This window comes from Chiloscyllium plagiosum, chromosome 11, assembly GCF_004010195.1.
Source record: "Chiloscyllium plagiosum isolate BGI_BamShark_2017 chromosome 11, ASM401019v2, whole genome shotgun sequence".
NCBI classification, from domain to species: domain Eukaryota; kingdom Metazoa; phylum Chordata; class Chondrichthyes; order Orectolobiformes; family Hemiscylliidae; genus Chiloscyllium; species Chiloscyllium plagiosum.
Genome location: NC_057720.1, coordinates 62,309,098 through 62,333,585, shown reverse-complemented (window position 1 = coordinate 62,333,585; position 24,488 = coordinate 62,309,098). Strand labels below are relative to the sequence as shown.

The window sequence follows — 24,488 nt, the reverse complement described above, 5'->3', positions numbered from 1 at the left end:
ATGAATACATTGTTGATTGTCAAAAAAGCCCATCTGGCTCACTAAAGTCCTTCAGGGAAGGAGACTGCCTTCCTTACCTGGTCTGGCTTACATGTGACTCCAGACCCACAGCAATGTGTTTGACTCTTAATTACCCACTGAGTAATAAATGCCCCCAGTCACTTATGCCCTAATCCCATGAATGAATTTTAAAAAAAGGCAGTGTCATTGTTTTTGGTGTACATTAGCCAGCCAGTATAATCCCATGTATGGCCACAAAACCATGTACTTTCCCAATATATAGGTAAATGTGAGGACTGCAGATGCTGGAGATCAGAGGCTAGATTAGAGTAGTGCTGGAAAAGCATAGCAGGTCAGGCAGCATCTGAAGAGCAGGAGAGTCAAGGTTTCAGGCAAAAGTCCTTCATCAGGAATAAGGCAGGGAAATAAGGAAACTGGTGAAGTCTACATTGATGACCTGGGGTTGAAGTGTTCCGAGGCGGAAGATGAGGCGTTCTTCCTCCAGGTGTCGGGTGGTGAGGGAGTGGCAGTGGAGGAGGCCCAGGACCTACATGTCCTCGGCAGAGTGGGATGGTGAGTTGAAGTGTTGGGCCACGGGGCGGTGTGGTTGTTTGGTGCTGGTGTCCTGGAACTGTTCCCTGAAACACTCTGTGAGGAGGCGTCCAATCTCCCCAGTGCAAAGGAGACCGCATCGGGAGCAACGGATACAATAAATGACATTGGTGGATGTGCAGGTAAAACTTTGATGGGTGTGGAAGGCTCCTTTAGGGCCTTGGATGGAGGTGAGGGAGGAGGTGTGGGTGCAGGATTTGCAATTCCTGCAGTGGCAGGGGAAGGTGCCAGGACAGGAGGGTGGGTTGTAGGGGAGCGTGGACCTGACCAGGTAGTCATGGATGGAACGGTCTTTACAGAAAGCGGATAGGGATGGGGAGGGAAATATATCCCTGGTGGTGGGATCTGTTTGTAGATTTTGCCAATGTATGATATGTCACAAAGTAGATCTTTTGGGGGAATGGTAGCACAATGTCAATACAAAGCTGGTAATCAGAGGCCTAGACTGATGTCCTGGAGAAATGAGTTTAGATTCCAACTATAACAGCCGGTGTAATTTAGATGAAATTAATAAATCTGGACTAAAATATTACTCTCATTAACATTCATTAGAAATCACTAGATTGCTGTAAAAACTGATTTGTTTTACTGATGTACTTTAGGGGCAGAAAAATGTTCTGACCTTAATGCAACTTCAGATCCACAATAATGTAAGTAACTGAGTTGTCAAGAGGCAGCTCACCACTGTTTCAAGTGTGCTCAAAGCCTAGACAAGGACAAATAAAAAGACACACAGGCATAAGATGAACGTCTTCATTATAAAAGATAATCTGTGATCTAGCAGAAAGAACAAGTATGGAATTATATTTAAATGAGGGTTAATGCCTTCCAGATAAGATGGGAAGAAATTGGAGGGAAAATATTTGTCACCTGCACTTCTTTAATGTCCCTCTGAAGTGAATCACTGCTTGGTATACAGTTTACCATTAATTATGAAATTGTATTTGGTATTCACAGACGCTGTACATGTAATATGGCTGGTGTTACCGAGATCTGTGATGTTGAAACAGGAAGATGCACCTGTAAATATAATGTGGAAGGGACCAACTGTAACCGGTAAGTGTTTTATAACAATAATATTGAAATCAACATGTCTGGTTCAGGATTATAGCTATTTTAACACTATGATTGAAGTTGTACTAATAAATGTATTACTTTGGAGTACCAAAGGTACTTAGATATTAGTAGAGCTTGAAGCATTTTAAACCAGTTAGTGTTACCAATTATCGGTTTTAAACTGCATGTCTTATTCTCTGTAATTTCAGTCATTCTTTCCGTGATCTTGCACCTATAGGTGCATTTTCTAAACTATAGCGCCTTTTATAAACTTTATATTTAATTGTTATTTCTGGTTTAAACTAACCATGTCTTTGCATGTTTATTCAGATTTAATTTTTAATGGAGGGCATTGAAAGAAAACATTTGGATACTAAATGCCCAGAACATATCTGTGAAGATAAAAATTATGCCCTTCACCCTGACTGATACTTGGCAGCTAAAGTTATTTATATTTTATAGGGCAGACTATCTAGGTTTTGTGGATAAAGCTGCCTGGAGTGGGAAGAGCAAAGAGAAGTGCCAGAACTAACAGGATTGCCACTGTATCTTTGTCAGCTTTCCCTCAGTTCAAGGCTAATGCCAACTCAAGGTCACCAGCTTTATCTGTGGGTCTTCATGTACTGAACAGGCTGATTCTCAACACATGGATCCCTGGGCACAGAGAGGGGGGCATGATGTCCAAAAGCTAGTGGGATCTGGGGTGCAGAATTCACTTCCTTTTCTTTGCTTCATCAATAAAATGTTGTGAATCAAAACATGGTGCTTGCTTGACAAGTTTTCGTCGGCTCCTCACATACTGATGCACATAAAGCAAAGTTTATGAGTTCCTTTGAAGTGTTTCCTTTGTCCTCCCCTGGACTTTTGGCCATTTGAGTTTTGAGTTTTGAGAAGACCTGACCTGTGTTGAAAACACAGAGTTATTGGTCTGAAAAAGGTTTGACTGTGACGCACAGCAAATTGTTTAGATTGTTAACAATCACTCTCTCAGTTCATGTTTGTAGGATGACCATCAGGATAGCTATTTCCACCCCAACGTCAGTTAAAGGATTTGTATCTGAGTATTGTATCAGTACCCTCTGGGCAAAACAGAAGGGAAAAATCCTCATTATTCTTTAACTGATTCTCCCCCATAGGTGCAAGCCAGGTTATTACAACCTTCATCCAGACAACCCCATGGGATGCTCGGCATGTTTCTGCTTTGGGCATTCGTCCATCTGCAAGGTGGAAGATGGATATACGAAGGCGTGCATAACCTCTACCTTCGATTCAGGTATAGCAGCAACTTGCCCCAATGAACTGAAGTGTCATTCATCAGTAAGGGGCCATCTAACAAAAATTAATTCAGATGTCATTCAGACTGACAGTGAGAGATCATGAATCAAATTTTATGATTGTGTTAGGATTAAATCTGAGGATGGAAAGAATTGCTTTAGTAATCTGAGTAGTATGGTCATTGGAATGATTTGTTTGTAAAGATCATGGAAAACCATATTATTGCCAGATGAGTTTGAAAAATTTAAGCAATGTTGTTAGGTTCTATAATTGGAGTCTATGCCCTTAATTAGTAGAAGAAAAACTAAACGTGTTCCTTTGTTTGTAACTCATCTCAGCACTGATGTTCCCATGACCTGATGGTGATAGCATTTGGGAGCTGAAAGACCACTTCGGAGCATTTTAACCTCTTCCTGTCATGAAAACCTGATTTCCTTCACAGAGGTTATAAAATTACAATTTAATGTTGCTGTGTTAGCTTCACAAAATCATTAGAAATGGAAGTAGGGCACTCAGCCCAATATGTTTATCTCGTCATTCAATGGGAACAGGGCTGAGCTGACCATAGCTTCAATTTTATTTTCCTGCCTGCTCCTGGACTCCGTTATACATCAAAAATCAGTTTAACTCAGCTTTAAATTTATTCCCTGCCTCCATTAGCTGTGTGCAAGAGATTCCAAACACTAATGACTCTCTGCAAGAAGGAATTCCTCATCATCTCTGTCTTAAATGGGACCCACTTATACTTAATCTGCAGCCTTTCCAGCATCTATCCAATCAAGTTTCCTCACAAACTCATATGTTTCAATAAGATCATCTCTGATTCTTCTAAAATCTAAAGATTATCAGTCCAAATTGCTCCATCCTATCTCGTAAGATGACCCTTTCATCCCAGGAATCTGCCCAATTCATCTTTTCTGACCTATTTCCAAAGGCTCTTCAGTACAGAGATCAAAACTGGAAAACTGCAGTGTGGTCTCACCAACGAGCTGTTCTGCTATCGCAAGACTTCCATATTTTTATTTCGCATTCCTCCTTGCAATTAAGGCTAACATTCCATATGCCTTTGTAGTTATTTCCTATAATCTCACGTTAATATTATGCAATTTATGGACAAGGAATCTCACTCCATCTGTACACAATATTCTGCAGTCCCTCTGTATTTACATAATATTCTTCTTTTGTATTCTTCCTCCCAAAGTGGACAGATTCACACATTTCCCTCATTGTACTCCGAGTGCCAATGTTCTGTTACAATCACCAACCAACTAAGTACTTTTCCAGACTTGCATCCTCCTCACAACTCACTTTGCTCTCTACCTTTGTAGTGTCAGTAAATTTCATTGCAATGTAGTTGGTTCCCTTCATCCAAGTCATTAGTATAGCATGTAAATATTTGAGGGCCAGCATTAATCCATGTGACACTCCATTAGTAAGTTTACCAACCTTAAAATAATCCATTTATCCAGACTCTCACTTTCCTATTTGTGAGCCAATTCTCTATCCATGCTAATATAACACCCCAGCAACATTATTTTTTATATGGCACCTCATCAAATGCCTCCTGTAAATCTGAATGCTCATCTGCTAGCTTCCCCTTATCCACACTATTTGTTACATCCTGGAAGAACTCTAATAAACTTTCAGTCTCATTTAGATCTGCATGTACTTTACCTTTTAACAGCAGCTGTGATGAAGCTGCTGTCACTTTATCATATTATTACTTTATCCAGAACATTCCTGAACAAGTTAACACAAATTGAAATATTTTAGAATATAAATATATCATAATATAGCTGAAAGACATTTCGTTGTCAATAGTCCAACATAACCAACTTGTCAGTAAACTGCACAGCTTAAAAATTGCTATTAGTTGCTACATAAAATGCTGATCACACTGCTGTGAAATGTCTTAATTACATTAAAATTAAGAGAGTGAACAAAGAATTTGGTGTGAACTCATGTCAACATTTGAACAATACTGTCATAGATAGTGATATCCAAGATTATATTGTTCTCCATCTTAAAGAATTAGAATCTCCACAGAGTGGAAACAAGCACTTCGGCCCAACAAGTCCACACCAACTCTCTGAAGAGCAACCCACCCAGACCCATTCCCCTAACCTATATTTATCACTGATTAATGCATCTAACCTATACATTCCTGAATACTATGGACAACTTAGCATGGCCAATGCACCCAACCTGCACATCTTTGGATTGTGGAAGGAAACCGGAGCACCCAGAGGAAACCCACGCAGACACGGAGAGAATGTGCAAACTTCACACAGACAGTGACCCGGGGCTGGATTTGAACCCAGGTCCCTGGCACTGTGAGGCAGCAGCACTAATCACTGAGCCACCATGCTGCCCCTGGATAGAATTGTTTAACTTACTAATTGCAATTAAGGTAGAACTCTTCTTAAAGTCAAAGGGCTAACTGTAATTGACTATGTGTAGGATTATGATTTTTTTATTGGTCTGTACTTGTGAGCAGATTATGAAGGATGGAAAGCACAGCACCGGGAAAGTGGCGATCTCCCAATAATGAGGTCATCATCATCACGTGACATTATTGTTGAAGGCAAAGATGACTACCCAATATTCTTTGTTGCTCCAGGTAAGTTGAGAATAATTATGGGCATTCACGTATTAGCTCACCACTTTGGTATTCCAAGTTCATTTGTATATTTGTTAAATTGCTCACACTCACTTTGATGACCTGCCCACAAAAAAGATGATACGGTAATTTAACATTTGGATGGTTTTAATTAGTGTACTTTAAGTTTGTCCATCTCAGAGATGACACTTTATGGCCCATTTTAGAGTCTCTTCAAGAATTAGGAATTTATAATTTTATACATTTAAAAGTGGTTTGAAAATCCTTACCTTAGCACTCATGACTTTACAATGTAGACTTGAAATATGGGGTTGAATTGTTGATTTAACAGAAGTTTATAGCATTTACAACATACAATACATAATTATTTATCTCAGTTACTAACACTGATTTGTTCTGATGTTATATCACATATTTCCCCTTCAGCAAAACATTAACTTTATGAGGGATTTAATGTTTTCAATAGAAATCATTTCATTCTCAGATTTAGTTATTTAGGAAATGTATCGACAAGTCTTGAAAAATGATTTGTCTCTGCCATTTCCAAATTTTTAAAATCTTCATGCTCTGGTGTCTTGACACCACCATAACATTGTAACCCCAAGGGGCATTCAGGGAGGTAGCACACTGTGTCCTTATTATTGATATTATTTATCCTTTATTCATACAATCACAGTTATTCTGGTTAGCTGTCACACCTCTATTAACATAACCTCAATGAGATAAGTGCACAAGAGCTGCAAGAAATGACTTAATAAAATGATTATACCATTTAAATTTTGAAATCAGTAATCAAGTAAATCCTGCAATTGCCATTTGATTTTCTCGCTTCCATGATAAATGATCTATATCTCAGCATTTCTGTAAGAATTAAGGAAGATTTTAATAAAATAAACTTATCTTTAATGCTTGGTAATTGACCAAAGACAGAGCCAATATTCTGGTCTGTTTCAGGTTAAGAATAGTGGGTTGAGTCTATGGTCATTACTAATGTTTAACTCTTTCATCTTCAGCCAAGTTCTTGGGAAATCAAGTGCTGAGCTACGGACAGAACCTTTCCTTCACATTCTATGTGGAAAGCAATGGTGCCTACCCATCAGTTGAAGATCTGATCCTGGAAGGAGACGGTCAAACATTGACTACTCAAGTCAATGCACAAAATAATCCAATCCCTTCTACGACAAAGCACACATTCAACTACAGGTAGATAAAATAGATGCTTTGAGTTCAACTGATCTTTGTTTCAGTTAAGCTAGAACTGGAACACAGTTTTTGATCTGAATATGGATTGAATGCGATTAGATCATTCCGTCTTCAGGATATACTGTGCAGGATGTGTATTTCACAATTAATGCTATTATTGGCAAATTAGTCACAGACATGATCTGCAGTAAATGAAAATATTTTAACATTGCATCCAAGGATTATTGTCTAACAAGCTAATGTTAATTTTTTAGTGATGTATCTTTCCTAGAAGTCAATTTTGTCATAGGCTTTGAGAAAATACTTAAATAAATTGAGTAAGTTAGTTAATTGATTATTGACAGACCCAACTCCATCATGCTCTGCGAGATGAATGCTTCCCATTAACACAAACTGTCATATAACTGTGTAACTGAGTCTTGGCAGTACAGTATTTTGATTTTGTTTATTAGCATGGTGGAGGTTGAAGTGAAAAGGTTAACAATTCTGTTTTGCCTTCTAGACTCCATGAGGGTTTAGAGTATGGATGGAAGCCATTTTTAACTTCCTTTGACTTCCAGCGGGTGCTCAGCAACCTCAAGGCCATCAAAATCCGTGGCTCATATAACAGGCAAAGTAAGCTTTCTGAGAGCAAACTTATCCAAGTTTATAGAAGATAAATGAAACTGAGTAAGAATGATGCTGAAAATTAAGTTGAGAAACAGAAATAAGATAAAGTGAGGAGAAATTTATCTCTCACTCATCTTCCGAGCGAAGTTGACTGGGTTCACCATTTGAAGTGTTTGATAGTTTCTAGTTGGTATGTAGGTGACTGCTCAGGCCGATCTGTGTCCTGAAGGTTCCGGTGTAAATACGACAGAATATGACAAATGATTGAATTTTAGACTGATTGCAGGCTTGGGACTTCTCCATTTTGACCTTTATTTCCTGTCTTGATTATGCATGTACTTTCAAAGAAGGCCATGCTGTTTTTATTTGGTTTTACCAGGAAGGAACATCCTGGATGAGCTTCTTCCTGGACACAAAAAAGGCATAAAATTCCTAAATGAAGACTTCCGTATCATTGCCGCGAGGTTATGCCCCAGACTCAGTCTCCATATAGAAGACTTCATTTGATAAAGGATCAGTAGTCATTCTGGCTTCATTACCACCCCAGTTCAGTTGTTATTACCTCAAATAGTGTAAATAGTTATCATGCAAACTTGGGCAAACACTTCTGCATTTTGCTCAAATAATTCTAAAGGTGGCAGGTATCTGTTTGGATAAACTTTCAGTCACAAGCCTTAGGTCTTATATTCAGCTGGGCTCGAGCTGGTGGTGCTGAGCAGGACCAAGTAACATCTGAAAATGAGGCCATTAAAGAACGAGTTCCATCGTTTGTTAGATACTCAGGTCACGAAGACCTACAAACTTGCAGCATTACCAGCTGCTGCTTTTACCCACCTTACCAGAGGTGTGTCTCTGCCAGAAACATATGGTATGTAGAAACCTGGAAATAAAGGCATTTTCAGACCATTGTGTGTGAAATGCACTTTGGGTCTATTCTATGGGTATAATGGTGAAAAGAAAACCAGTTTGTTTGGGGAAAATCATCAGTATTGCTTGAAATTCTCTTATACTTTGTATCCCTGAATCCTATCCTGCAGTTAAATAGGAGGACATTTTAAAACTGCTTTTGGTTATAGACACATAAGATACAGTGGAGTGAAGGATTGAATAAATATGACCATCGTAATGAAGTGACACTTAATTTAAATTAAGCAAATATGGAATTTTTTACTTTTTCCTTTTGTCACAGTAATGAATGAGATAGCAGTTTAGTAACATGACACTGGAAGTAACCTCGATCCTTTTTATTGCAGGCGCTGGACACCTCGATAATGTGTCTCTCCACACAGCCAGACCTGGTACTGGAAGTCCTGCTCAGTGGGTAGAGAAATGTACATGTCCAACAGGCTATGAGGGACGATTCTGTGAGAAATGTGCAAGAGGCTTTACAAGGCAAAGACGCAAACTTGGAGGTTTTAGCAAGTGCGTGCCATGTGCCTGTCAAGGCTCTAGTAGTACCTGTGATGCAGAAACTGGTGAGTTTGTCACTGTATTGGCTTAGATTATGGTTTGAGGTGTCAGACGGGGATGAACTATGTAACAAGGTTAGTGGCATGCTGGATAAAAATGGAGGCAGTTTAAGTAATAACGAACCAGATGCCAAATGATACCTATTTAAAACCCTCATTCTCCACCCACTGAATTCAACAGGTCAAGGGATTCACCATGTGGGTAGACTGACAAGAAAACTGTATCGGGTTTCTTTCCAGAAGGGAACCCAGTGCCTGAATGAGGGACACAGCATTTAGAACAGGAGATTCCACTGAGAGCCCCTGCCTTGACCTTTCTTGGAACCTATGTAGTCTCCTGCTGGTGATTTCCTCATTGTGGCTTCCATCTTGGCCCGACTTACCTTTCTCCAGAGATTTAATGATGATCCCTGGTGAAGGTCCAAGTACCAGCCACAGCCACAGCTCATTGTTGACCTCTGTGCAATGGAAAGTTGTCAGCCCCTTATTAGCTGGCAGTACTTGATGAAGGATTTCTGTCTGACTGGGAGATGTCCTGGAATTCAATACTCCCGCACAGCCAGGAACCCTGGTGTTGGAGTTCCTGCTACCATTAAAAAACTTAAATCTCCTTGGACTCCCAACTTGGCTCAGTGAGAGCGGTGGACATTGGGCCTTTCTGCAGCTCTCATTAAATTCCACTCTTAGTTACCAAGAAAAGCTCAAAGCACTAAATCTATGCAGGAGATCAAGTAACTTCTGATGAGAGGTGATACCATTGTTTAACATTTAATTATAAATGAGGTGGAGATAAGCAAGTATTTAAACTGGGCTATGAGCATATTTCTAGAGGGAAAAACATAAAATTCACAAGTTTTGTGCAAAGTTACAGTTCAGCAAAAACAACATTGCCGCTAGGATAATCGATGTTGAAAATTTTCCAGACTGGCAGTCAGTTCTGTATCAGAAGAGTTCTTCAAAAACTGGATCGCTGTGTGTTGAGGGAGAGTCTAGCCCGGTCATTAATAAAGTGTTCTTCCATGTTGCCCGCCAGGTTCCTGCTTCTCCAATGACCCTCCCAGGAATTGCCCACATGGTTATTATCCTGATGCTACTGAACCAAGAGGCTGTAGAATTTGTCCTTGTCCAAGAGGTACAGGGTGCTCTGTGACACCAGGAACAACAGAGGTGGTATGTGTGGGCTGTCCAGCAAAAACCATGGGTAAGTCTTGGGTACAATCTGTCACATTTAACTGTATAGAAGAGGTTAAAATAACACTAACAGAAAAAAAAACACTGCTACTTTTATACAAAGCAGGCCTGTTCAGCAGATTTGTGCTTAGAACTAACTCATTCAGTTTATACTGCAGTTGTTTAAAATTGTGAATACTTGTGAAAAATGCATCCATCATTGAAAACTATAGTACAGCTTCATTATCCAAATTCCAATTATCTGCCTCCTTTCATCAGAATATTAGTGAGATGAAGCCTTACTTGAGAAGGTGACTCATTGCACAGCTAAATGTCATGATTCCTGGTATTTCACCTTGCGTACAGTGAATTAGCCTCCACAATGCTTAATGCCTGTAATGTAACAGTTTTTGCTATAGCTATAGGATATTGGAAATCATTGTTAAAAATTTTGTAAATTCCTTATAAGTCATATTTTGGAGACTTACTTCTCCTCCAACTTTTATGATTCATCAAGGTGTTCTTTTTGTTATGGAAGATATTGACTTAACATACATCATGCCTGAAACTAACAATAACACAGCTCCATATAGCCAATGAAATGTAAGAACACACTGCAAATTTGGGTATATATACTAATATGGCCTCTGTCATCTAGTGAAGTAAGATAAGAAATCGTATTCACATAACACTTTTCATATGTTCAAGGTATCTTAAAATAATAGTAAATGTTACAATATAGTGACAACTTTTAAAAAAGAAATTTGAAATCTCAGTGACCAGTTGAAAGGATGACACACAAAGACTTCACATTGTAAGATTTTAATTGCAAAGATAAGTAAAAAGCACTAATGACGAATCAGTATCTTTGTAGGTAGTTCATATTTTAAACCACAAATCAGAACATACTCCTTCTCATTTTCACACAAATGAAAACACACTTGATAGATATCCTTTACATCTGCTTTAGCAGATATTCTATTTTCCTGGAACCAGTTCAAGGTGATTCTTAGCTTCCAGGAATTTACTTCTGTTCTTTTTCTCCCTGGGAACTTTCAGTCTCTGAACTATCTTTCACAATGAGGCATTTCTGCTTGGATATTCTTACTCTAGTACGGACAGTCTTCCAGCCTTGTTTTTACTCCTTATGAATTCAGACTTTTCAATTTAAGAGTTACTATCTCATGCATTCCTGTGTGATGAACAATAATATCTTACTATTCATAGCTTCTCTCCCACTCTCTGATCCTGACCAACTAACTTATATGAGTTTTAATCATATTTTAAAAGCCCTTGCCCTCTCAAAGCTCATTAAAGTCAACATAGCAAATTCTTTCCTCTCATTATCGCTGTACAGAATTCAAACATATTACAGCATTTCCCATTAAGTTGAATTCTGGCAAACTACATTCTTTTCCAGTGAACACCTTATCATACAGATTGCTGAACAATTAGTTTCTCCTGCCTTCACATTTAATTTAACATGACAAGGTATATCAATATGAAAAAAATATAGTTGGTTTGATTAAATTTGCTTTTTGTTTACTTTAGTATACACTTTGAGACTCAAATGCATGTTTCTTCACATTCCTTCATGTTACTACATAAATTCCCTAGGTAACCGATGTGAAATGTGTGAGGAGGGATACTTTGGTAACCCACAGGCAGGTAGATCCTGTCAACCTTGTAGATGTAACAACAATGTGGATCCCAATTCAGTTAGCAATTGTGATCGGTGGACCGGGGAATGTCAAGAATGCCTGTACAACACTGCAGGACATCACTGTGAGAGATGCAAGAAAGGATTTTATGGAAATGCTCTTGCCTCCAATCCTACTGAAAAGTGCAAACGTAAGAATTGTGTTTGAACTTTACATATCCTATATGCAGACATATTCTATGGCATAAAGTTTGCTGTTTCATCACAGCAAATCTGTATAAAACAAATCTGGTTCAATATTACAGAAGATTGAAATTTGTCCTTGATGTTATCAATGGTTTTTAATGTACAATTTTAGTTTCTCTAATGTTAAAAGTATTTTAGAGACACTAAATATGAATTGTTTTCTGGTTTACTGGTTTGGGATTAATCGCCCTATGAATGCCAGCTTCCCAATGGATTTCCATTGCTGAGGTAAAGCCTAAAGGCTATACAATCCCAATAGCATTGTAATGGGACTTCTGCTGCAGCTTCAAAAGAGGCACGTGGGCATTCAAAGCAGAAGAAAAGTATTGGAGATATCCTCAAAGATGCAGGTCTACACAATTAGATTAGTGATGACAGTGCTGAAGTGGTGGAACATGTAACAGCAGGAAGATACAACTCCTGCAAAATGTTCTGTCCCCCCTGTTGAGTGCTCTGAGAGCTGTACCACTGCTGCCTTCCACATGGTGAACCTATGAAGTGATAATAACTTAATAACTGTTTGAAAATCTGATGAGGTTCCCTGGTATTTGATTTGTGGCAGTGGATAGCAGTCCAGTTTGTGGTGGAGAGGGAGCAAAGAGAAAGACCAAAGGAAGGAGTCTTACATTCCCCACAGTGTGGAAATTGTAGTGGAGCACTGCAGCATGGAAGAGCATTGAAACAGTATCAGTCTCAAGACCAAATGCTCATCTCAAGCTTTTCTGCTGCTCTCCCACCTGAATTCAAGTAAATTATGCAAGGAAGTGCTGCCCCAGTTCTACTCCAATTCATGCTCAGAAGTGAATTTGAGGCTTAAATAAAACAAAGAACTGGAAGATGCTGGAAATCTGAAATATAAACAGAAACTGCAGGAGAACCTCAAAAGGTCTGGCAGCACCTAAGGAGAGAAAACAAAACTAACGTTCTGGGTCTGGTGACTCTTCCTCAGAAGAGAATTCTATGCTTAGACTGTGACTGTTTGTACAGATTAACATATCCTTCAATACTTTAAGCAACAAGCATGAAGTAAACAAATCTGAGATCTGCTGTACATTTTCATGTAATAGCTTTATTACTTTTACAGCTTGTAACTGTGACCCAAGTGGTTCTTGGTCCTTACAGTGCAGAGATGATGGAACATGTGATTGCAAGTCAGGAGTCTTTGGAGCTAAATGTAACCAGTGTGCAGGGGACACCTATTACAATAGCACCACAGGCTGCCAGGAGTGCCCTAGCTGCTATCAAGCTGTAAAAAGCAAGGTAGGCAACTGATTCCCTCTGGCTAAGGGAAAGCTACCTTAGTTTTTGTTTTGAAATTATAAGAGCAGAATTTTGTCATGAAATTTATGTCTATTTTTATAGCAATCCTATATTATCATATACTAGCATCAATATCTGAATAACCAAAGGAGAATTGCCAGAGTATGTGGGCCTGACGAAAGCATGGAACCTCTGTCCTATTCCTTTTCTAATTTCTTTTTTTAATTTGAAAGCATAAAACATGAAAACATAAAGCCTCAGCAAAGAGAAACTGTTTAGTAGTGAGTCAAGCGTAGGCCATTTAGCTACTTCAGCCTGCTTCAACATTCAGGTAGGCCATGGTTGATCATCTACCTCAATGCTACTTCCCCACCTCATCTCCATATCCCTTTCTGGGATATACATAATCTCCAGGAATCTATGATTTCTGTGTTGAACATACTCAATTATTGAGCTGCCACAGCCCTCTGGGATAAACAATTCCAGATACACCATCCTCCAAGTGTAGAAATCCCTCCTTATCTCAATTTTCAATGATTTAGCTTTACCTTGAGATTATGTATTTGGTTTTACAGTCACCAGCCAGGGTAAATACAACTACCATCTAACCACATCTACCCTGCCATGCCCTGTAAGAGTTTTGTAAGTTTAAATGAGGGCATCTCTCATTCTTGAAAGCTCTACAGAATACAGGACCAGTTTCCACAGTCTGTCCTCATAAGACAATCTCACCATCATAGGGATTAATCTGGTGAACCTCCATTGAAATTTATGACAAGTATATCCTTACTTAGATAAGGAGACCATGTCATACACGTTATTACAACAGGCAGAGTCTCACCAAGGCTCTATAGAACTGCACCAAGGCACCTTCATTAACTGTACTCAAATCCACTTAAAATGAAAGACAACATAATGCTTGCATTCCTAATCGCTTGCTGAATTTGCATAGCTTTTAGTGACTCATGGTCAAGGACACACTGATCCCTTTAATATATATTTCCAGGAAATGACGCGGTATTACTTATTTGAAAAGTGTCATCATCATTATCATATTCTAATCATTGCCATTCATCTTACTTTTGGGACTTTGCTACATGAAACATTATGGGGCATTGCTGATGTTTAGTTTGTAGATTGCACCAACCAGCTGATAGCGTATACTTTTGGAAGTTGACCATTGGCAGAAGAACACAGCAAACCAGGCAGCATCAAGAGATGGAGAAGTCGAAGTTTCGGGTGTAATCCCTCTTCAGGAGTGGAAGTGGGTGTAAGGGGATCTGCAGATAAAGGGGGTGGGGGGGGCAGGATGGTGACGTGGGGATAGGTAAAGACAGGTGGAGGGTACAGCAAGCCCCTCCCTCGCCCTTCTGATTCCTTCCAGCCACCGCTGGATTCATCCCTCCCATTGACAAACCAGGTTGTACCCTGTATCTGTCCTCACCAATTCCCACTTCACCACCCTTCACCCCTCACCTCCTTTATCTGCAGCCCCCCTTAAACCCACCCCCAGTTCTGAAGAAGGGTTACAGCTGAAATACTGACTTCTCCACCTTGTGATGCTGCCTGGCTTGCTGTGTTCTTCCAGCCGCCTGCCTGTCTACCTAGGAATCCAGAATCTGCAGTTGTTTTTTATCTCTAACCACAATTATTGGCAGATCCCTATCCACTTGCAAGCTCCAATATTTGAATTAACTCACATTTGAACAATGGTGAGATGGACAGTGTTAGCATGGAAGGCAAGCATCTATGAAACTATGTTCAACTCTAAGCCATTCACTGCAGGCCAGCATGATTGAAAAATGCAAGTAGACAATGGAAGCAGGTTTTGTAAAGAAAAGGTTGAGGAATTAACATGTGACATTTTAATTGCTAAACAGTAAGTTTGGAATGTGCACTGCCTGTAGTCACAGAGGAAACAATTCACAAAGGAACACAGGGAAGTATCCCCTCTCTCCCCACCTCTTGTCTTAATCACTCATATGTTATCATGAGAAGATAAAGTGCAGGTTTTCGGATTGCATAACCAACCTATCCTATCACTCTCAATTTATTTGAACATTTCACAGACGAATTTTAAACAGCAAAGCTCAGGGGCTTGTTAGCTAGTTTATGTTAGCATTATGGTCCTCATTTCTCAGACAGGACAGTGCAATGAAATTAAGCTATACTTGAGAGTTTCAGAAAAAGTTACTATTTCTAACAAAATGCTAACTTCCTACACTTCCTACACTTGTTTACAAACTCCTTCCAACTTGGAGACAGCAAAAATTGGAGATTTCAAATGAAGGCATGCAAACAATTTTAGAATTGAAGTTGAAGATATTTTAAATCAACAGTAGCATGAACTAGATTATGGAATCATCTGCAATTCAACCTAAAACAATTATTCCAGCTCTTCTACCCCCACAACCATCTGTGCCTGAATTCTTTCTGGTATTATCCTTCCGAACACAGAAGTGGTGCCAATAGTGTAGGTGCAATTTCTGTACTTGCTGAGATCTGTATGAAGGCCTCACCTCCTTAACCCCACCCCTGTGTTTGAAGTGTGGTGACCCTCAGGTTAAATCCACCAAAAGGCGTCTCTCTCTAATGGGAGGACGGCTAGGGTTCTTTGGGACTGAGACAACGTTTGCTTTTCAGGCAGTGGTGGTTTGGAGCTGGCTCAGAATTCATCCATTGATGGACTTCTCTTTAGACTATATCTTTTCATTTGCTCTTATTCTTAAACTATCAAAATGGTGCCAGATTATGGCAACAAATGAAAGCTTTTCATTGTATTTTATTGTATTTCATTGTAAAATACACGTGACAGTAATTCATCCATTCATCCTTCCGGAAATGTAGAAAAATTTTGAAAACTTTTGTCTCTGTTTTAATGATTTGTAATTTTGGAGACTAAGAAGAGTTTACAGGCTGACTGTTAGAATCTTTCTTTGGTTTCTTACTATATTTTTTTTATGTCTGTTTTGTCTTCTGTTCAGGTACTGAAACACAAGAATGTAGTTAGAGATTTAGAAATTCTTATCTCAAGAGTGAAGATAAATGGGAACCCTTCAAGTGACAAGGACTTTGATGAAAGATTGAGGAAAGCATCAGTGGTCCTCAACAGAATGATGACCGACGCTAAAAAAGCAGAAAGTAAATTCTTATTTTTATTTAGTGGCTTAACAGGTTGTAAGTTTTTTTAGCATAAAACACAAATATAAATCCATTTTTCCCCAAGTATGCTTTCTTTTATTGGTCAGAGCATTGAGTATAGAAGTTGGGAGGTCATGTTGCATCTGTACAGGACATTGGTTAGGCCACTTTTGGAATATTCTGTCCAAATTTAGTCTCCCTCCTATCGGAAAGGTCTTGTGAAACTTGAAAGGGTTCAGAAAAGATTTACAAGGATGTTACCAGGGTTGGGGGATTTGAGCTATAGGGAGAGGCTGAATAGACTGGGGCTGTTTTCCCTGGAGCGTCAGAGGCTGAGAGGTGACCTTATAGAGGTTTATAAAGTCATGAGGGGCATAGATCGGATAAATAGACAAGGTATTTTCGCTGGGATGGGGGAGTCCAGAACTAGAGGGCATAGGTTTAGGGTGAGAGGGGATAAATTTAAAAGAGACCTAAGGGACAACCTTTTCACACAGAGGGCGGTGCATGTATGGAATATGCTCCCAGAGGAAGTGATGGAAGCTGGTACAATTAGAACATTTAAAAGGCATCTGGATGGGTATATGAATAGGAAGGGTTTAGAGGGATATGGGCCAAAAGTGGCAAATGGGACTAGATTAGGTTAGGATATCTGGCCGGCATAGACGGGTTGGACCGAAGGGTCTGTTTCCGTATTGTGCATCTCTATGACTCTGTGACTCTGTTTGACCTCTTTATGTCCCCCCTCCTCAATTCAAATCTAATTAGATTTTCTTTCATTGAAGAGTTACTTCTCTAGGGCACTGTTAGATCCCCTCATAACCATGTATGAAAATGCATGTCAACCTTCTTATGAAGATACATCTCAGAGTCTTACTTTGTAGCTCTCTGGAACGATCGAGGTTGGATCCTTCATTTGCTTAAGGTAGTGGGGAGGGAGTTTTTATTTTGCTTCACCTTATTGACTACGTGTTTTTTTAAAATAAAATACTGTCTTTCCCAAGAGAAAACATTACAGTGTGATGGAATTTGTGGGACCAGAGGATAGTAAGCACAGAGGTATGACGTTTCTCTAATCTTGTCCTGCTGGTCATTTTTATATGATCCTACGCATCAGCTGGCCTCCAGCAGGCCATCCTTGATAGATTCACCAAGCCATTCTGCCATAAGACATACAACTAAACCCAATCCTGATACTATTTAACATCCATCATTTTTCCAGTATGGTTGTACTGGGCTTGCACTCACTGGCTGAAATCAGAGGCTGCTACAGTCATATCAGCTGAAAGCAACTAATGTGAGGCAATGGAGTCTGGGTTCCTCCTCGTCTAGGTAGCAAAAAGAAATTAGATGAGCTATTAGAGTTACCAGAAATAAATGAAGTGGGGAGGGGAACTTCAGAAGATAAATTTAAGAATGAACAACATTTGGCCTCAGCAGTAAAGATTGAATTCTTTTTACAGTGGATGATGAAAACAACCTTGACCAATTGAAAAATCTTAACAAGAAGTTGGGTGTTGAGACAAGTCGCCTGAACAATATAGGGAAGTCAATTGATGAGACTCGGCGGTTGACAGTATTGTATGAAGATCGCGTTCGGAGCACAGAGAGGTCGCTCAGCAATGTCAGGACAAAGATCCAGGAAAGCAGGACAGAACTGAGCCGAATGGTAAGTTGTCTGGATTCAAAACAAGTATTTTTTCTTCAAATTTAAAGGTTATAAACTCAATCAGTTGTGTTCATGTGTATAAAACAGAAAGGAAAACAGTAAGGACACAAATGTTGTCAACACAGTGAAAGATCCAGGGCAGTCTTGGCATTTTAAAAAATTAATAAATCCTATACCAAGGGAAAATGTTGTGAAACATGCAAATTATGACATAGTCTGTGAATATGATACCATTTCTTATATGTCATAGCCTGTAGTAGGTTTTGCACTGTTTCATGTTATGATACTATCTTAATGCAAAAATCACATCTGAAATTCATATGATGTTGTTGAACCATTTAGGTCTTAGTACAGGGCTAAATATTCTGTCCCAAGCTGTGTGTGTGTGGCAGGAGTGCATGTTCAATACAGCAAGTGGATAGCCCACTAGCTAGCCACCCTACTTTATAATATGAGTGAGGGCTTATAAGGCACCCAGGAAATACTGAGGCCTCAAGTAGTCAAATATTGCCCACTCATGATTGTTGAAAAGGTAGGAAAGGAAGGGATTACATGCACCAAGAGTTGGGAAGTGGCCCCTGATCTTTAAAGGCACTTCTCCTTCGATTGTACCCCACTTTGTATCTCCCTTTCTGGCTTCAACCCTGTTGCTGAAAACGCCTTGCACCCTTCCCAAGGTGCCATCCTTGTTAACGACCTACATTGGTGCAGATGGCATGATTTTCTTTGTCACACTGTTTGCTCCCACTAATGAGATCTGGCGTTGCTGAGACTGTAAGAGTGCCAGCCAATCTCATTTGGCTGACAGTCCTGAAGGGTCAGATCCCCTTCCAATAGGAGAGGGAGTCTGATCCTCCGTTTGTTCAGGATGCCCATCGCTGGGGCTGGCTTTTCAAAAGTCCCGTTTGCAGGCGAGTTTTCTTTACTTTGACGGGGGAAGGGTTGGGAGCTGTGAGGTGTAAGCAATTGTATCCCCAATCCCAAGTTTGTAAAATCCAGTCTCAAATCATGGAGGCTTGACATCAAATTATGTGACAATGCTGCAGACTGCTTCTCCTAAAACCTCGTCAAAGAGTCACGCACAGCTTTATCTGATATGCTGCACTGCTTATTGTGAAACTTTGTCATATATACTGAGGCTGTAACCAAATTCAAGGCTGTTTCTGCACTGAGTTTGCTGATGTCATCTGGCCTGTGACCATAATTAACTTGTGTAGCACTAGATTAGCTTTGGAGAATTAAGGGATTTGATTCCTTTTAATTTAGAAGGAAGCCTGCAGGAAAATGTGTTGATGTATAATGAAAGTTTGCTTATCGAAGAAACAAAGGATTGCCAGCGTCCAACGAAAGCATAATTCAGCATTCTCAGGAAGGAAGAGAATTTTGTTTTGTTAACTTTTAATGTTTAGATAATTGAAAGCTTGTTGCCAAACTAAATAAGTGGCATGTTATTTCTTGCAGCCAAGATTACCTACAGGTCCTGTTGGAGGCCACAACTTGGCAGGTCTAGCAGATGAGGCTCAAAGACTGGCAGATAAGTAAGGGTGGTCTTTTTTATTTGCGTTCTGCCCTGCAGCACTTTTCCTATTCTTAGTTTTATCTCACAGCATCATAGCAGAGAAACGTTAAGAACTTTTCATGTTTGCTTTGTTCTATTCAGACATGTGAGAGACGCAGATGACATAGAACAATTCAGCAGAACTGCCAACCAGTCAGCATTTGCAGCCCTTGAATTAATTACCCAAGTAATCAAAGATGATCAGAAGACCATGGAGTCCATCAATCTAATAAATCAGCAGTAAGTCAGATTAAGTTTTGATGGGAAGTATACAAGAACACTAATTTGAATACTAAATGCTTCTTAATACATTGTTCTTTCACCTCATGTAAGGATTCTGTATACTTTGAATAGAATGAGTATAAGAAGTCAAGGAGAGAAAATGTGAAGAAGCTCAACAGGTTTGGCAGCATCCATGGAGAGAGAAGCAGAGTTAATGTTTTGAGCCCAACATGACTTCTTTAGAACGAAAAAGAATTGGAAAATAATATTTTTATACATTTGACAGAGGTAGAGGAGTGGCAAAGAGCACAGATGATGTGGAGGCCCAATGCAAAAGACAAAATGGTTGTTATTGGGGATAAAAGTGAAAAAGAGATGTATTTTAAGGTGATTTTAAGATGGTATTTTAAGTGAATTAAGGTGTGAAAGGGAGAGAATGGTTTCTCTCTATTGAGGGCAAAGTAAAAAAAAGGACACCAACAAGACAAGGAGGTTTGATAAATGGAGGGAAAGAGAATGTAAGAAAAATAGAACACAGACGTCATGTGGTCAGTCTCTGCGGCTATGGAATTCAATATTGAGGCCTCAAGGCTGTAGGTGCTTAAGCAGAAAATGAATTGTTCTTCTTTGAACTTGTGTCATGCTTCTTTGGAACATTGCAGTTGACCCAGGACAGAAGCATCAGTATGAAAGTAAGATGTTTTTTGAAACAGCAAGGAGCTGGAAAGTCAGGATCATTCCCATAGCGGGAGTGGAGGTGTTCCACAAAATGGTCACCCTGTCTAAGTTTGGCAACATCAGTGTGAAGGAGACCGCATCGTAAACAGTGAATGCAGTAGATTAGATTGAAAGAAATACAAGTGAAACATTGCTTCACCTGGAAAGTATGTTAGGTCAGCAAGGGGAGGAAACGAGGTGAATGAGCAAGTGTTACACCTTCCGTGAATGCATAGGAAGGTGCAATGGGTGTTTGATTGAGTGCTAGGAGTGATGGAGCAGTAGACCAGGATGTCTGGAGGGAATGGTCACTGCAGAAATTGGAGTGGAGGGGGCAAAGTGTTTGGTGTATTGGTTAGTGAACAGGGACAAGGTGAATGAGTGTTGGTATACCTCCTGCAATTCCATGGGAAGATACCTCGGGGGAGTGAGGAAGCATTAAGAGTAATTAAGAAGTACACCAGGATGTCAGGGAGAGAACATTCCTTTTGGAATGCTGATAGTGGAGGGCAGGGTAAGATGTATTTGGTGGTGGTATCCTGTACGATGATCATTTGAATGCAAGACTGCTGGAATGAAAAGTGAAGACATGGGGAACCTTGTCCTTGTTCTGGGAAGGGCTCAGGGCAGAAGTGCAGGAAATTTTTCAGAGGCAGCTAAAGGCCCTGTCAACCTCAATGAGAGAGCTAATCCTCATTTGAGGAGAAAGGTCATGGAAGGAGGCAACATCAGAACAGAAACGGCAGAGATGGAAAACCTGGGAGAATGTAATAGAATCCTTGCAGGAAACAGCATGTGAGGAGGAGTAATGAGGTAATTGTGGAAGTCAGTGGGCTTTTTAATGGTTTCAGTGGACAGCCTATCCCCAGAAATGGAAACAGCAAAGTCAAGGAAAGGGAGGGAAGAGTCAGAGATGGACTACGTGAAGGTGAGAGAAGGATGGCGATTGCAAATAAAACTGATTAATTTTTCCAATTCAGTATGAAAGGCATCATTGATGTATAAGAGAAAACATTGTGGGTGGGGGCCTGAGTAAGGCTTGAACAAGAAATATCCCACAAAGAGACGGGCATTACTGGGGAGCCTGTAGATGACTGCCCATAGTGACACCGATAGCGTGGAGAAAATGAGATGAATTTACAGAGAAGTTGCTCGAGGTGAGAATAAGCTCAGCCAGATGAAGGAGGTGGATATAAACAGCAGAGAGCCTCCAGACTGTCCTGGTGGGGAGTGGATGTGTAGAGGGATTGTACATCCATAGCAAAGAGGGGACGACTATGATCAGAAAACTGGCATTTATAGAACCAACACAAAGCATCAAAAGGGCCATGAATAAAAGTGGGGAGCAATTTAAGAAGAGGGTATAAAAGAGAGTCAAGAAAAGAAATAAATTCAAAAGACGAGAAGATAAGGGAGCAGTGGCGTGGAGCATGCTGAAATATTGGGTCTGCCAGGGCAGTCCTGTTTGTGGGTTGTAAGAAGTCTATTGATTGGAGGCAATAATTCTTTGCAGTTGTAATTGATGCTCAGCTGAAACCGTTAATGTTCAAAGTTGATTTTGCAAATGAGAGGATAAGGCACTTATGATGCAGTAATGGGTTCCAGTCCAAATGCATAGAACTGAGACAAGCTTATGTTTGTTTTTTTTGAACTACAATGGTTTGAATGGCATTCATCATCAATGGAACTTGTACGGGGATAGTTCTGTAAAATAATCTATGGTCTCTTCTAATTCACTTGGATCCGTAAAGTAATGTGTCAATTATTTAGCATTGTTAATAAGGAATGAGTAGCTGCAATTGTCTCTCTATTGGCAAAAGTACCAGAAACAGTAGGGTTTTACAGTTATCTGGCAGTGGAGAGAACCTCAATCCACTTTGGAAAGTTTGTAGATGGAGAAGAGAATCCAAGATGTAACATAGTGTGACACAGTAATGCCCGAGTATAAGAATGAAGGCAAGTCTAATGCAACCAGGAAAAGGAACATAGTTGAGTTAAATTATCCAAGAAAAGGTGGAATTTAAATTAAAATATTAGTGGGTTATTTAATGAGGCAATGCTTTGGACAAAGATATAATTCAGTTCCACGGCATGTACCTATTATTTGCATGACTCTAAGAGATTTTGTTTTATTAGGTCTAAACAAATCAGTGACCTGGCAGATGAACTAGATGGACAAGCAAACAGAATAGCCTCAAAAGCACAGAAAGTTAGTGAGAGGGCTCAGAGGATTTACAATGAGCTGAACAACATCCCTACAATTGACATAGATGCCCTTGAGGTAAGTAATATTTGCAAGTTTGTTTATTGGAAGTGGGAGATGATCTATCCTGATTACTAGTTCTATTATTTTATGCGGCTGGTTCAACTGGAGGAATCTTCCATCTCAAACCAAAATGGCACCAATTAACTTTGGTGAAGATACTGGAAGACAAATGAAATAATATGTCCATTATTTCTCTTATGATTTTTACATAACCATTCATCAGTAATGATTGTGAACTTGCTCCTAAAGTTTTCTCTTGCTTACATGGAACTAAGATGGGGGTTCTTGGGTGTCTGTTATTTTCAAACTAGCTCATTTCATCAGTGAGCTGCCCAACACGATATAAATTCATAATCATCAGTTAAGCAGATTTCAGATGTAATCTCATGGTTTATGCTGCATTAACTGAGTGCAGGTGGGGTATAAGTGAGATGCTACAACTGGGTTCAGTTCCTCTAGACTTGAGTGCATTAAAGAAATGTATTTCTCATGATTGTTGAGTATATAATTAATTCAAATAGATATATGATTGTCAGGCGAGGACAGTATCAGACCCGCTGACCCAGCTTAATGGGTGACCCAGCCTATTGTCCAGCTTCAGAAGGTGAAAGACAGTCACTTCATTAAAAGGACAATAGGAGCTTGCAGGAGCTAATGCCTTCATATAGGTTCCTATTATTTGAAACTCATTTAAAAACAAGTCTATTGAATTGATAATCTTATTTAAACTTGGACTTTCCCCCTCCCAATATTAGGGGCACTGCATGGATGAGTAGTGAATCTTAGAGTCATAGAGTCAAACAGTATGAAAACAGACTCTTTGGTTCAACTAGTCCACACTGTCCATGTTCCCAAACTAAACTAGTCCCATATGCTTGCATTTGGTCCACATCTCTCCAAATCTTTCCTATTCATGTAGTTATCCAAATGACTTTTAAATGTTGTAACTGTACCCGCATCCATCACTTCCTCTGGCAGTTCATTCCACACGCATTCCACACTCTGTAAAAAAGTTGCCCCGTTTTCTTTTTAAATCTTTCTCCTCTCACCTTAAAAATATGCCTCCTAGTTTTGAACTCCCTTACCTGAGGCAAAAATCTTTGCTATTCACCTATCTATGCTCCTCATGATTTTATATACCTCTATAAGGTCACCCCTCAACTTGGTACGCTCCAGGGTAAAAGTCCCAGATTATTCAGCTTATTTTCAAAATTCAAACCCTCCAGACCCAGCAACATCCTGGTAAATCAATTCTGAACCTTCTCCAGTTTAATAATATCCTTCCCAAAAACAAAGTTAAAAATCACACAACACCAGGTTATAGTCCAACAGGTATAATTGGAAGCACTAGCTTTCGGAGTGCTGTGTACTCCACAACCACCTGATGAAAAAGCGGCGCTCTGAAAGCTTGTACTTCCAACTAAACCTATTGGACTATAACCTGGTGTTGTGTGACTTTTAACTTTGTACACCCCAGTCCAAAGGCATCCTGAAGATTCCTGAAGAAGGGCCTGTGCCCGAAACGTCGAATCTCCTGTTCCCTGGATGCTGCCTGACCTGCTGTGCTGTTTCAGCAATAAAGTTTCAACACCCCAGTCCAACACTGGCATCTCCAAACCTTCCGAAAACAGGGCGACCAGAACTGGACACAGTACTCCAGAAGAAGCCTTACCAATGTCCTGTACAATCTCAGTGTATGTTGAAACCTTGCATTTCCAAGTAACTACAAAAATGT

The 24,488-nt window shown here is 39.8% G+C and overlaps 1 protein-coding gene across 1 annotated transcript in view; it reads left to right on the top strand.

The window, feature by feature from the left end:
- The window catches only part of LOC122554461 (laminin subunit gamma-1-like), a 70,561-nt gene that overhangs the window by 26,340 nt on the left and 19,733 nt on the right, over window positions 1-24,488 (top strand). Inside the window, exons 4-17 of the mRNA XM_043699528.1 lie at window positions 1,570-1,668; window positions 2,805-2,941; window positions 5,441-5,563; window positions 6,577-6,766; window positions 7,269-7,381; window positions 8,629-8,850; window positions 9,878-10,045; window positions 11,632-11,865; window positions 13,005-13,180; window positions 16,165-16,321; window positions 17,785-17,990; window positions 19,452-19,528; window positions 19,651-19,788; window positions 22,624-22,768. Coding sequence (XP_043555463.1) covers window positions 1,570-1,668; window positions 2,805-2,941; window positions 5,441-5,563; window positions 6,577-6,766; window positions 7,269-7,381; window positions 8,629-8,850; window positions 9,878-10,045; window positions 11,632-11,865; window positions 13,005-13,180; window positions 16,165-16,321; window positions 17,785-17,990; window positions 19,452-19,528; window positions 19,651-19,788; window positions 22,624-22,768 — 2,185 coding nt within the window. The remainder of the gene's footprint in view (window positions 1-1,569; window positions 1,669-2,804; window positions 2,942-5,440; window positions 5,564-6,576; window positions 6,767-7,268; window positions 7,382-8,628; window positions 8,851-9,877; window positions 10,046-11,631; window positions 11,866-13,004; window positions 13,181-16,164; window positions 16,322-17,784; window positions 17,991-19,451; window positions 19,529-19,650; window positions 19,789-22,623; window positions 22,769-24,488) is intronic.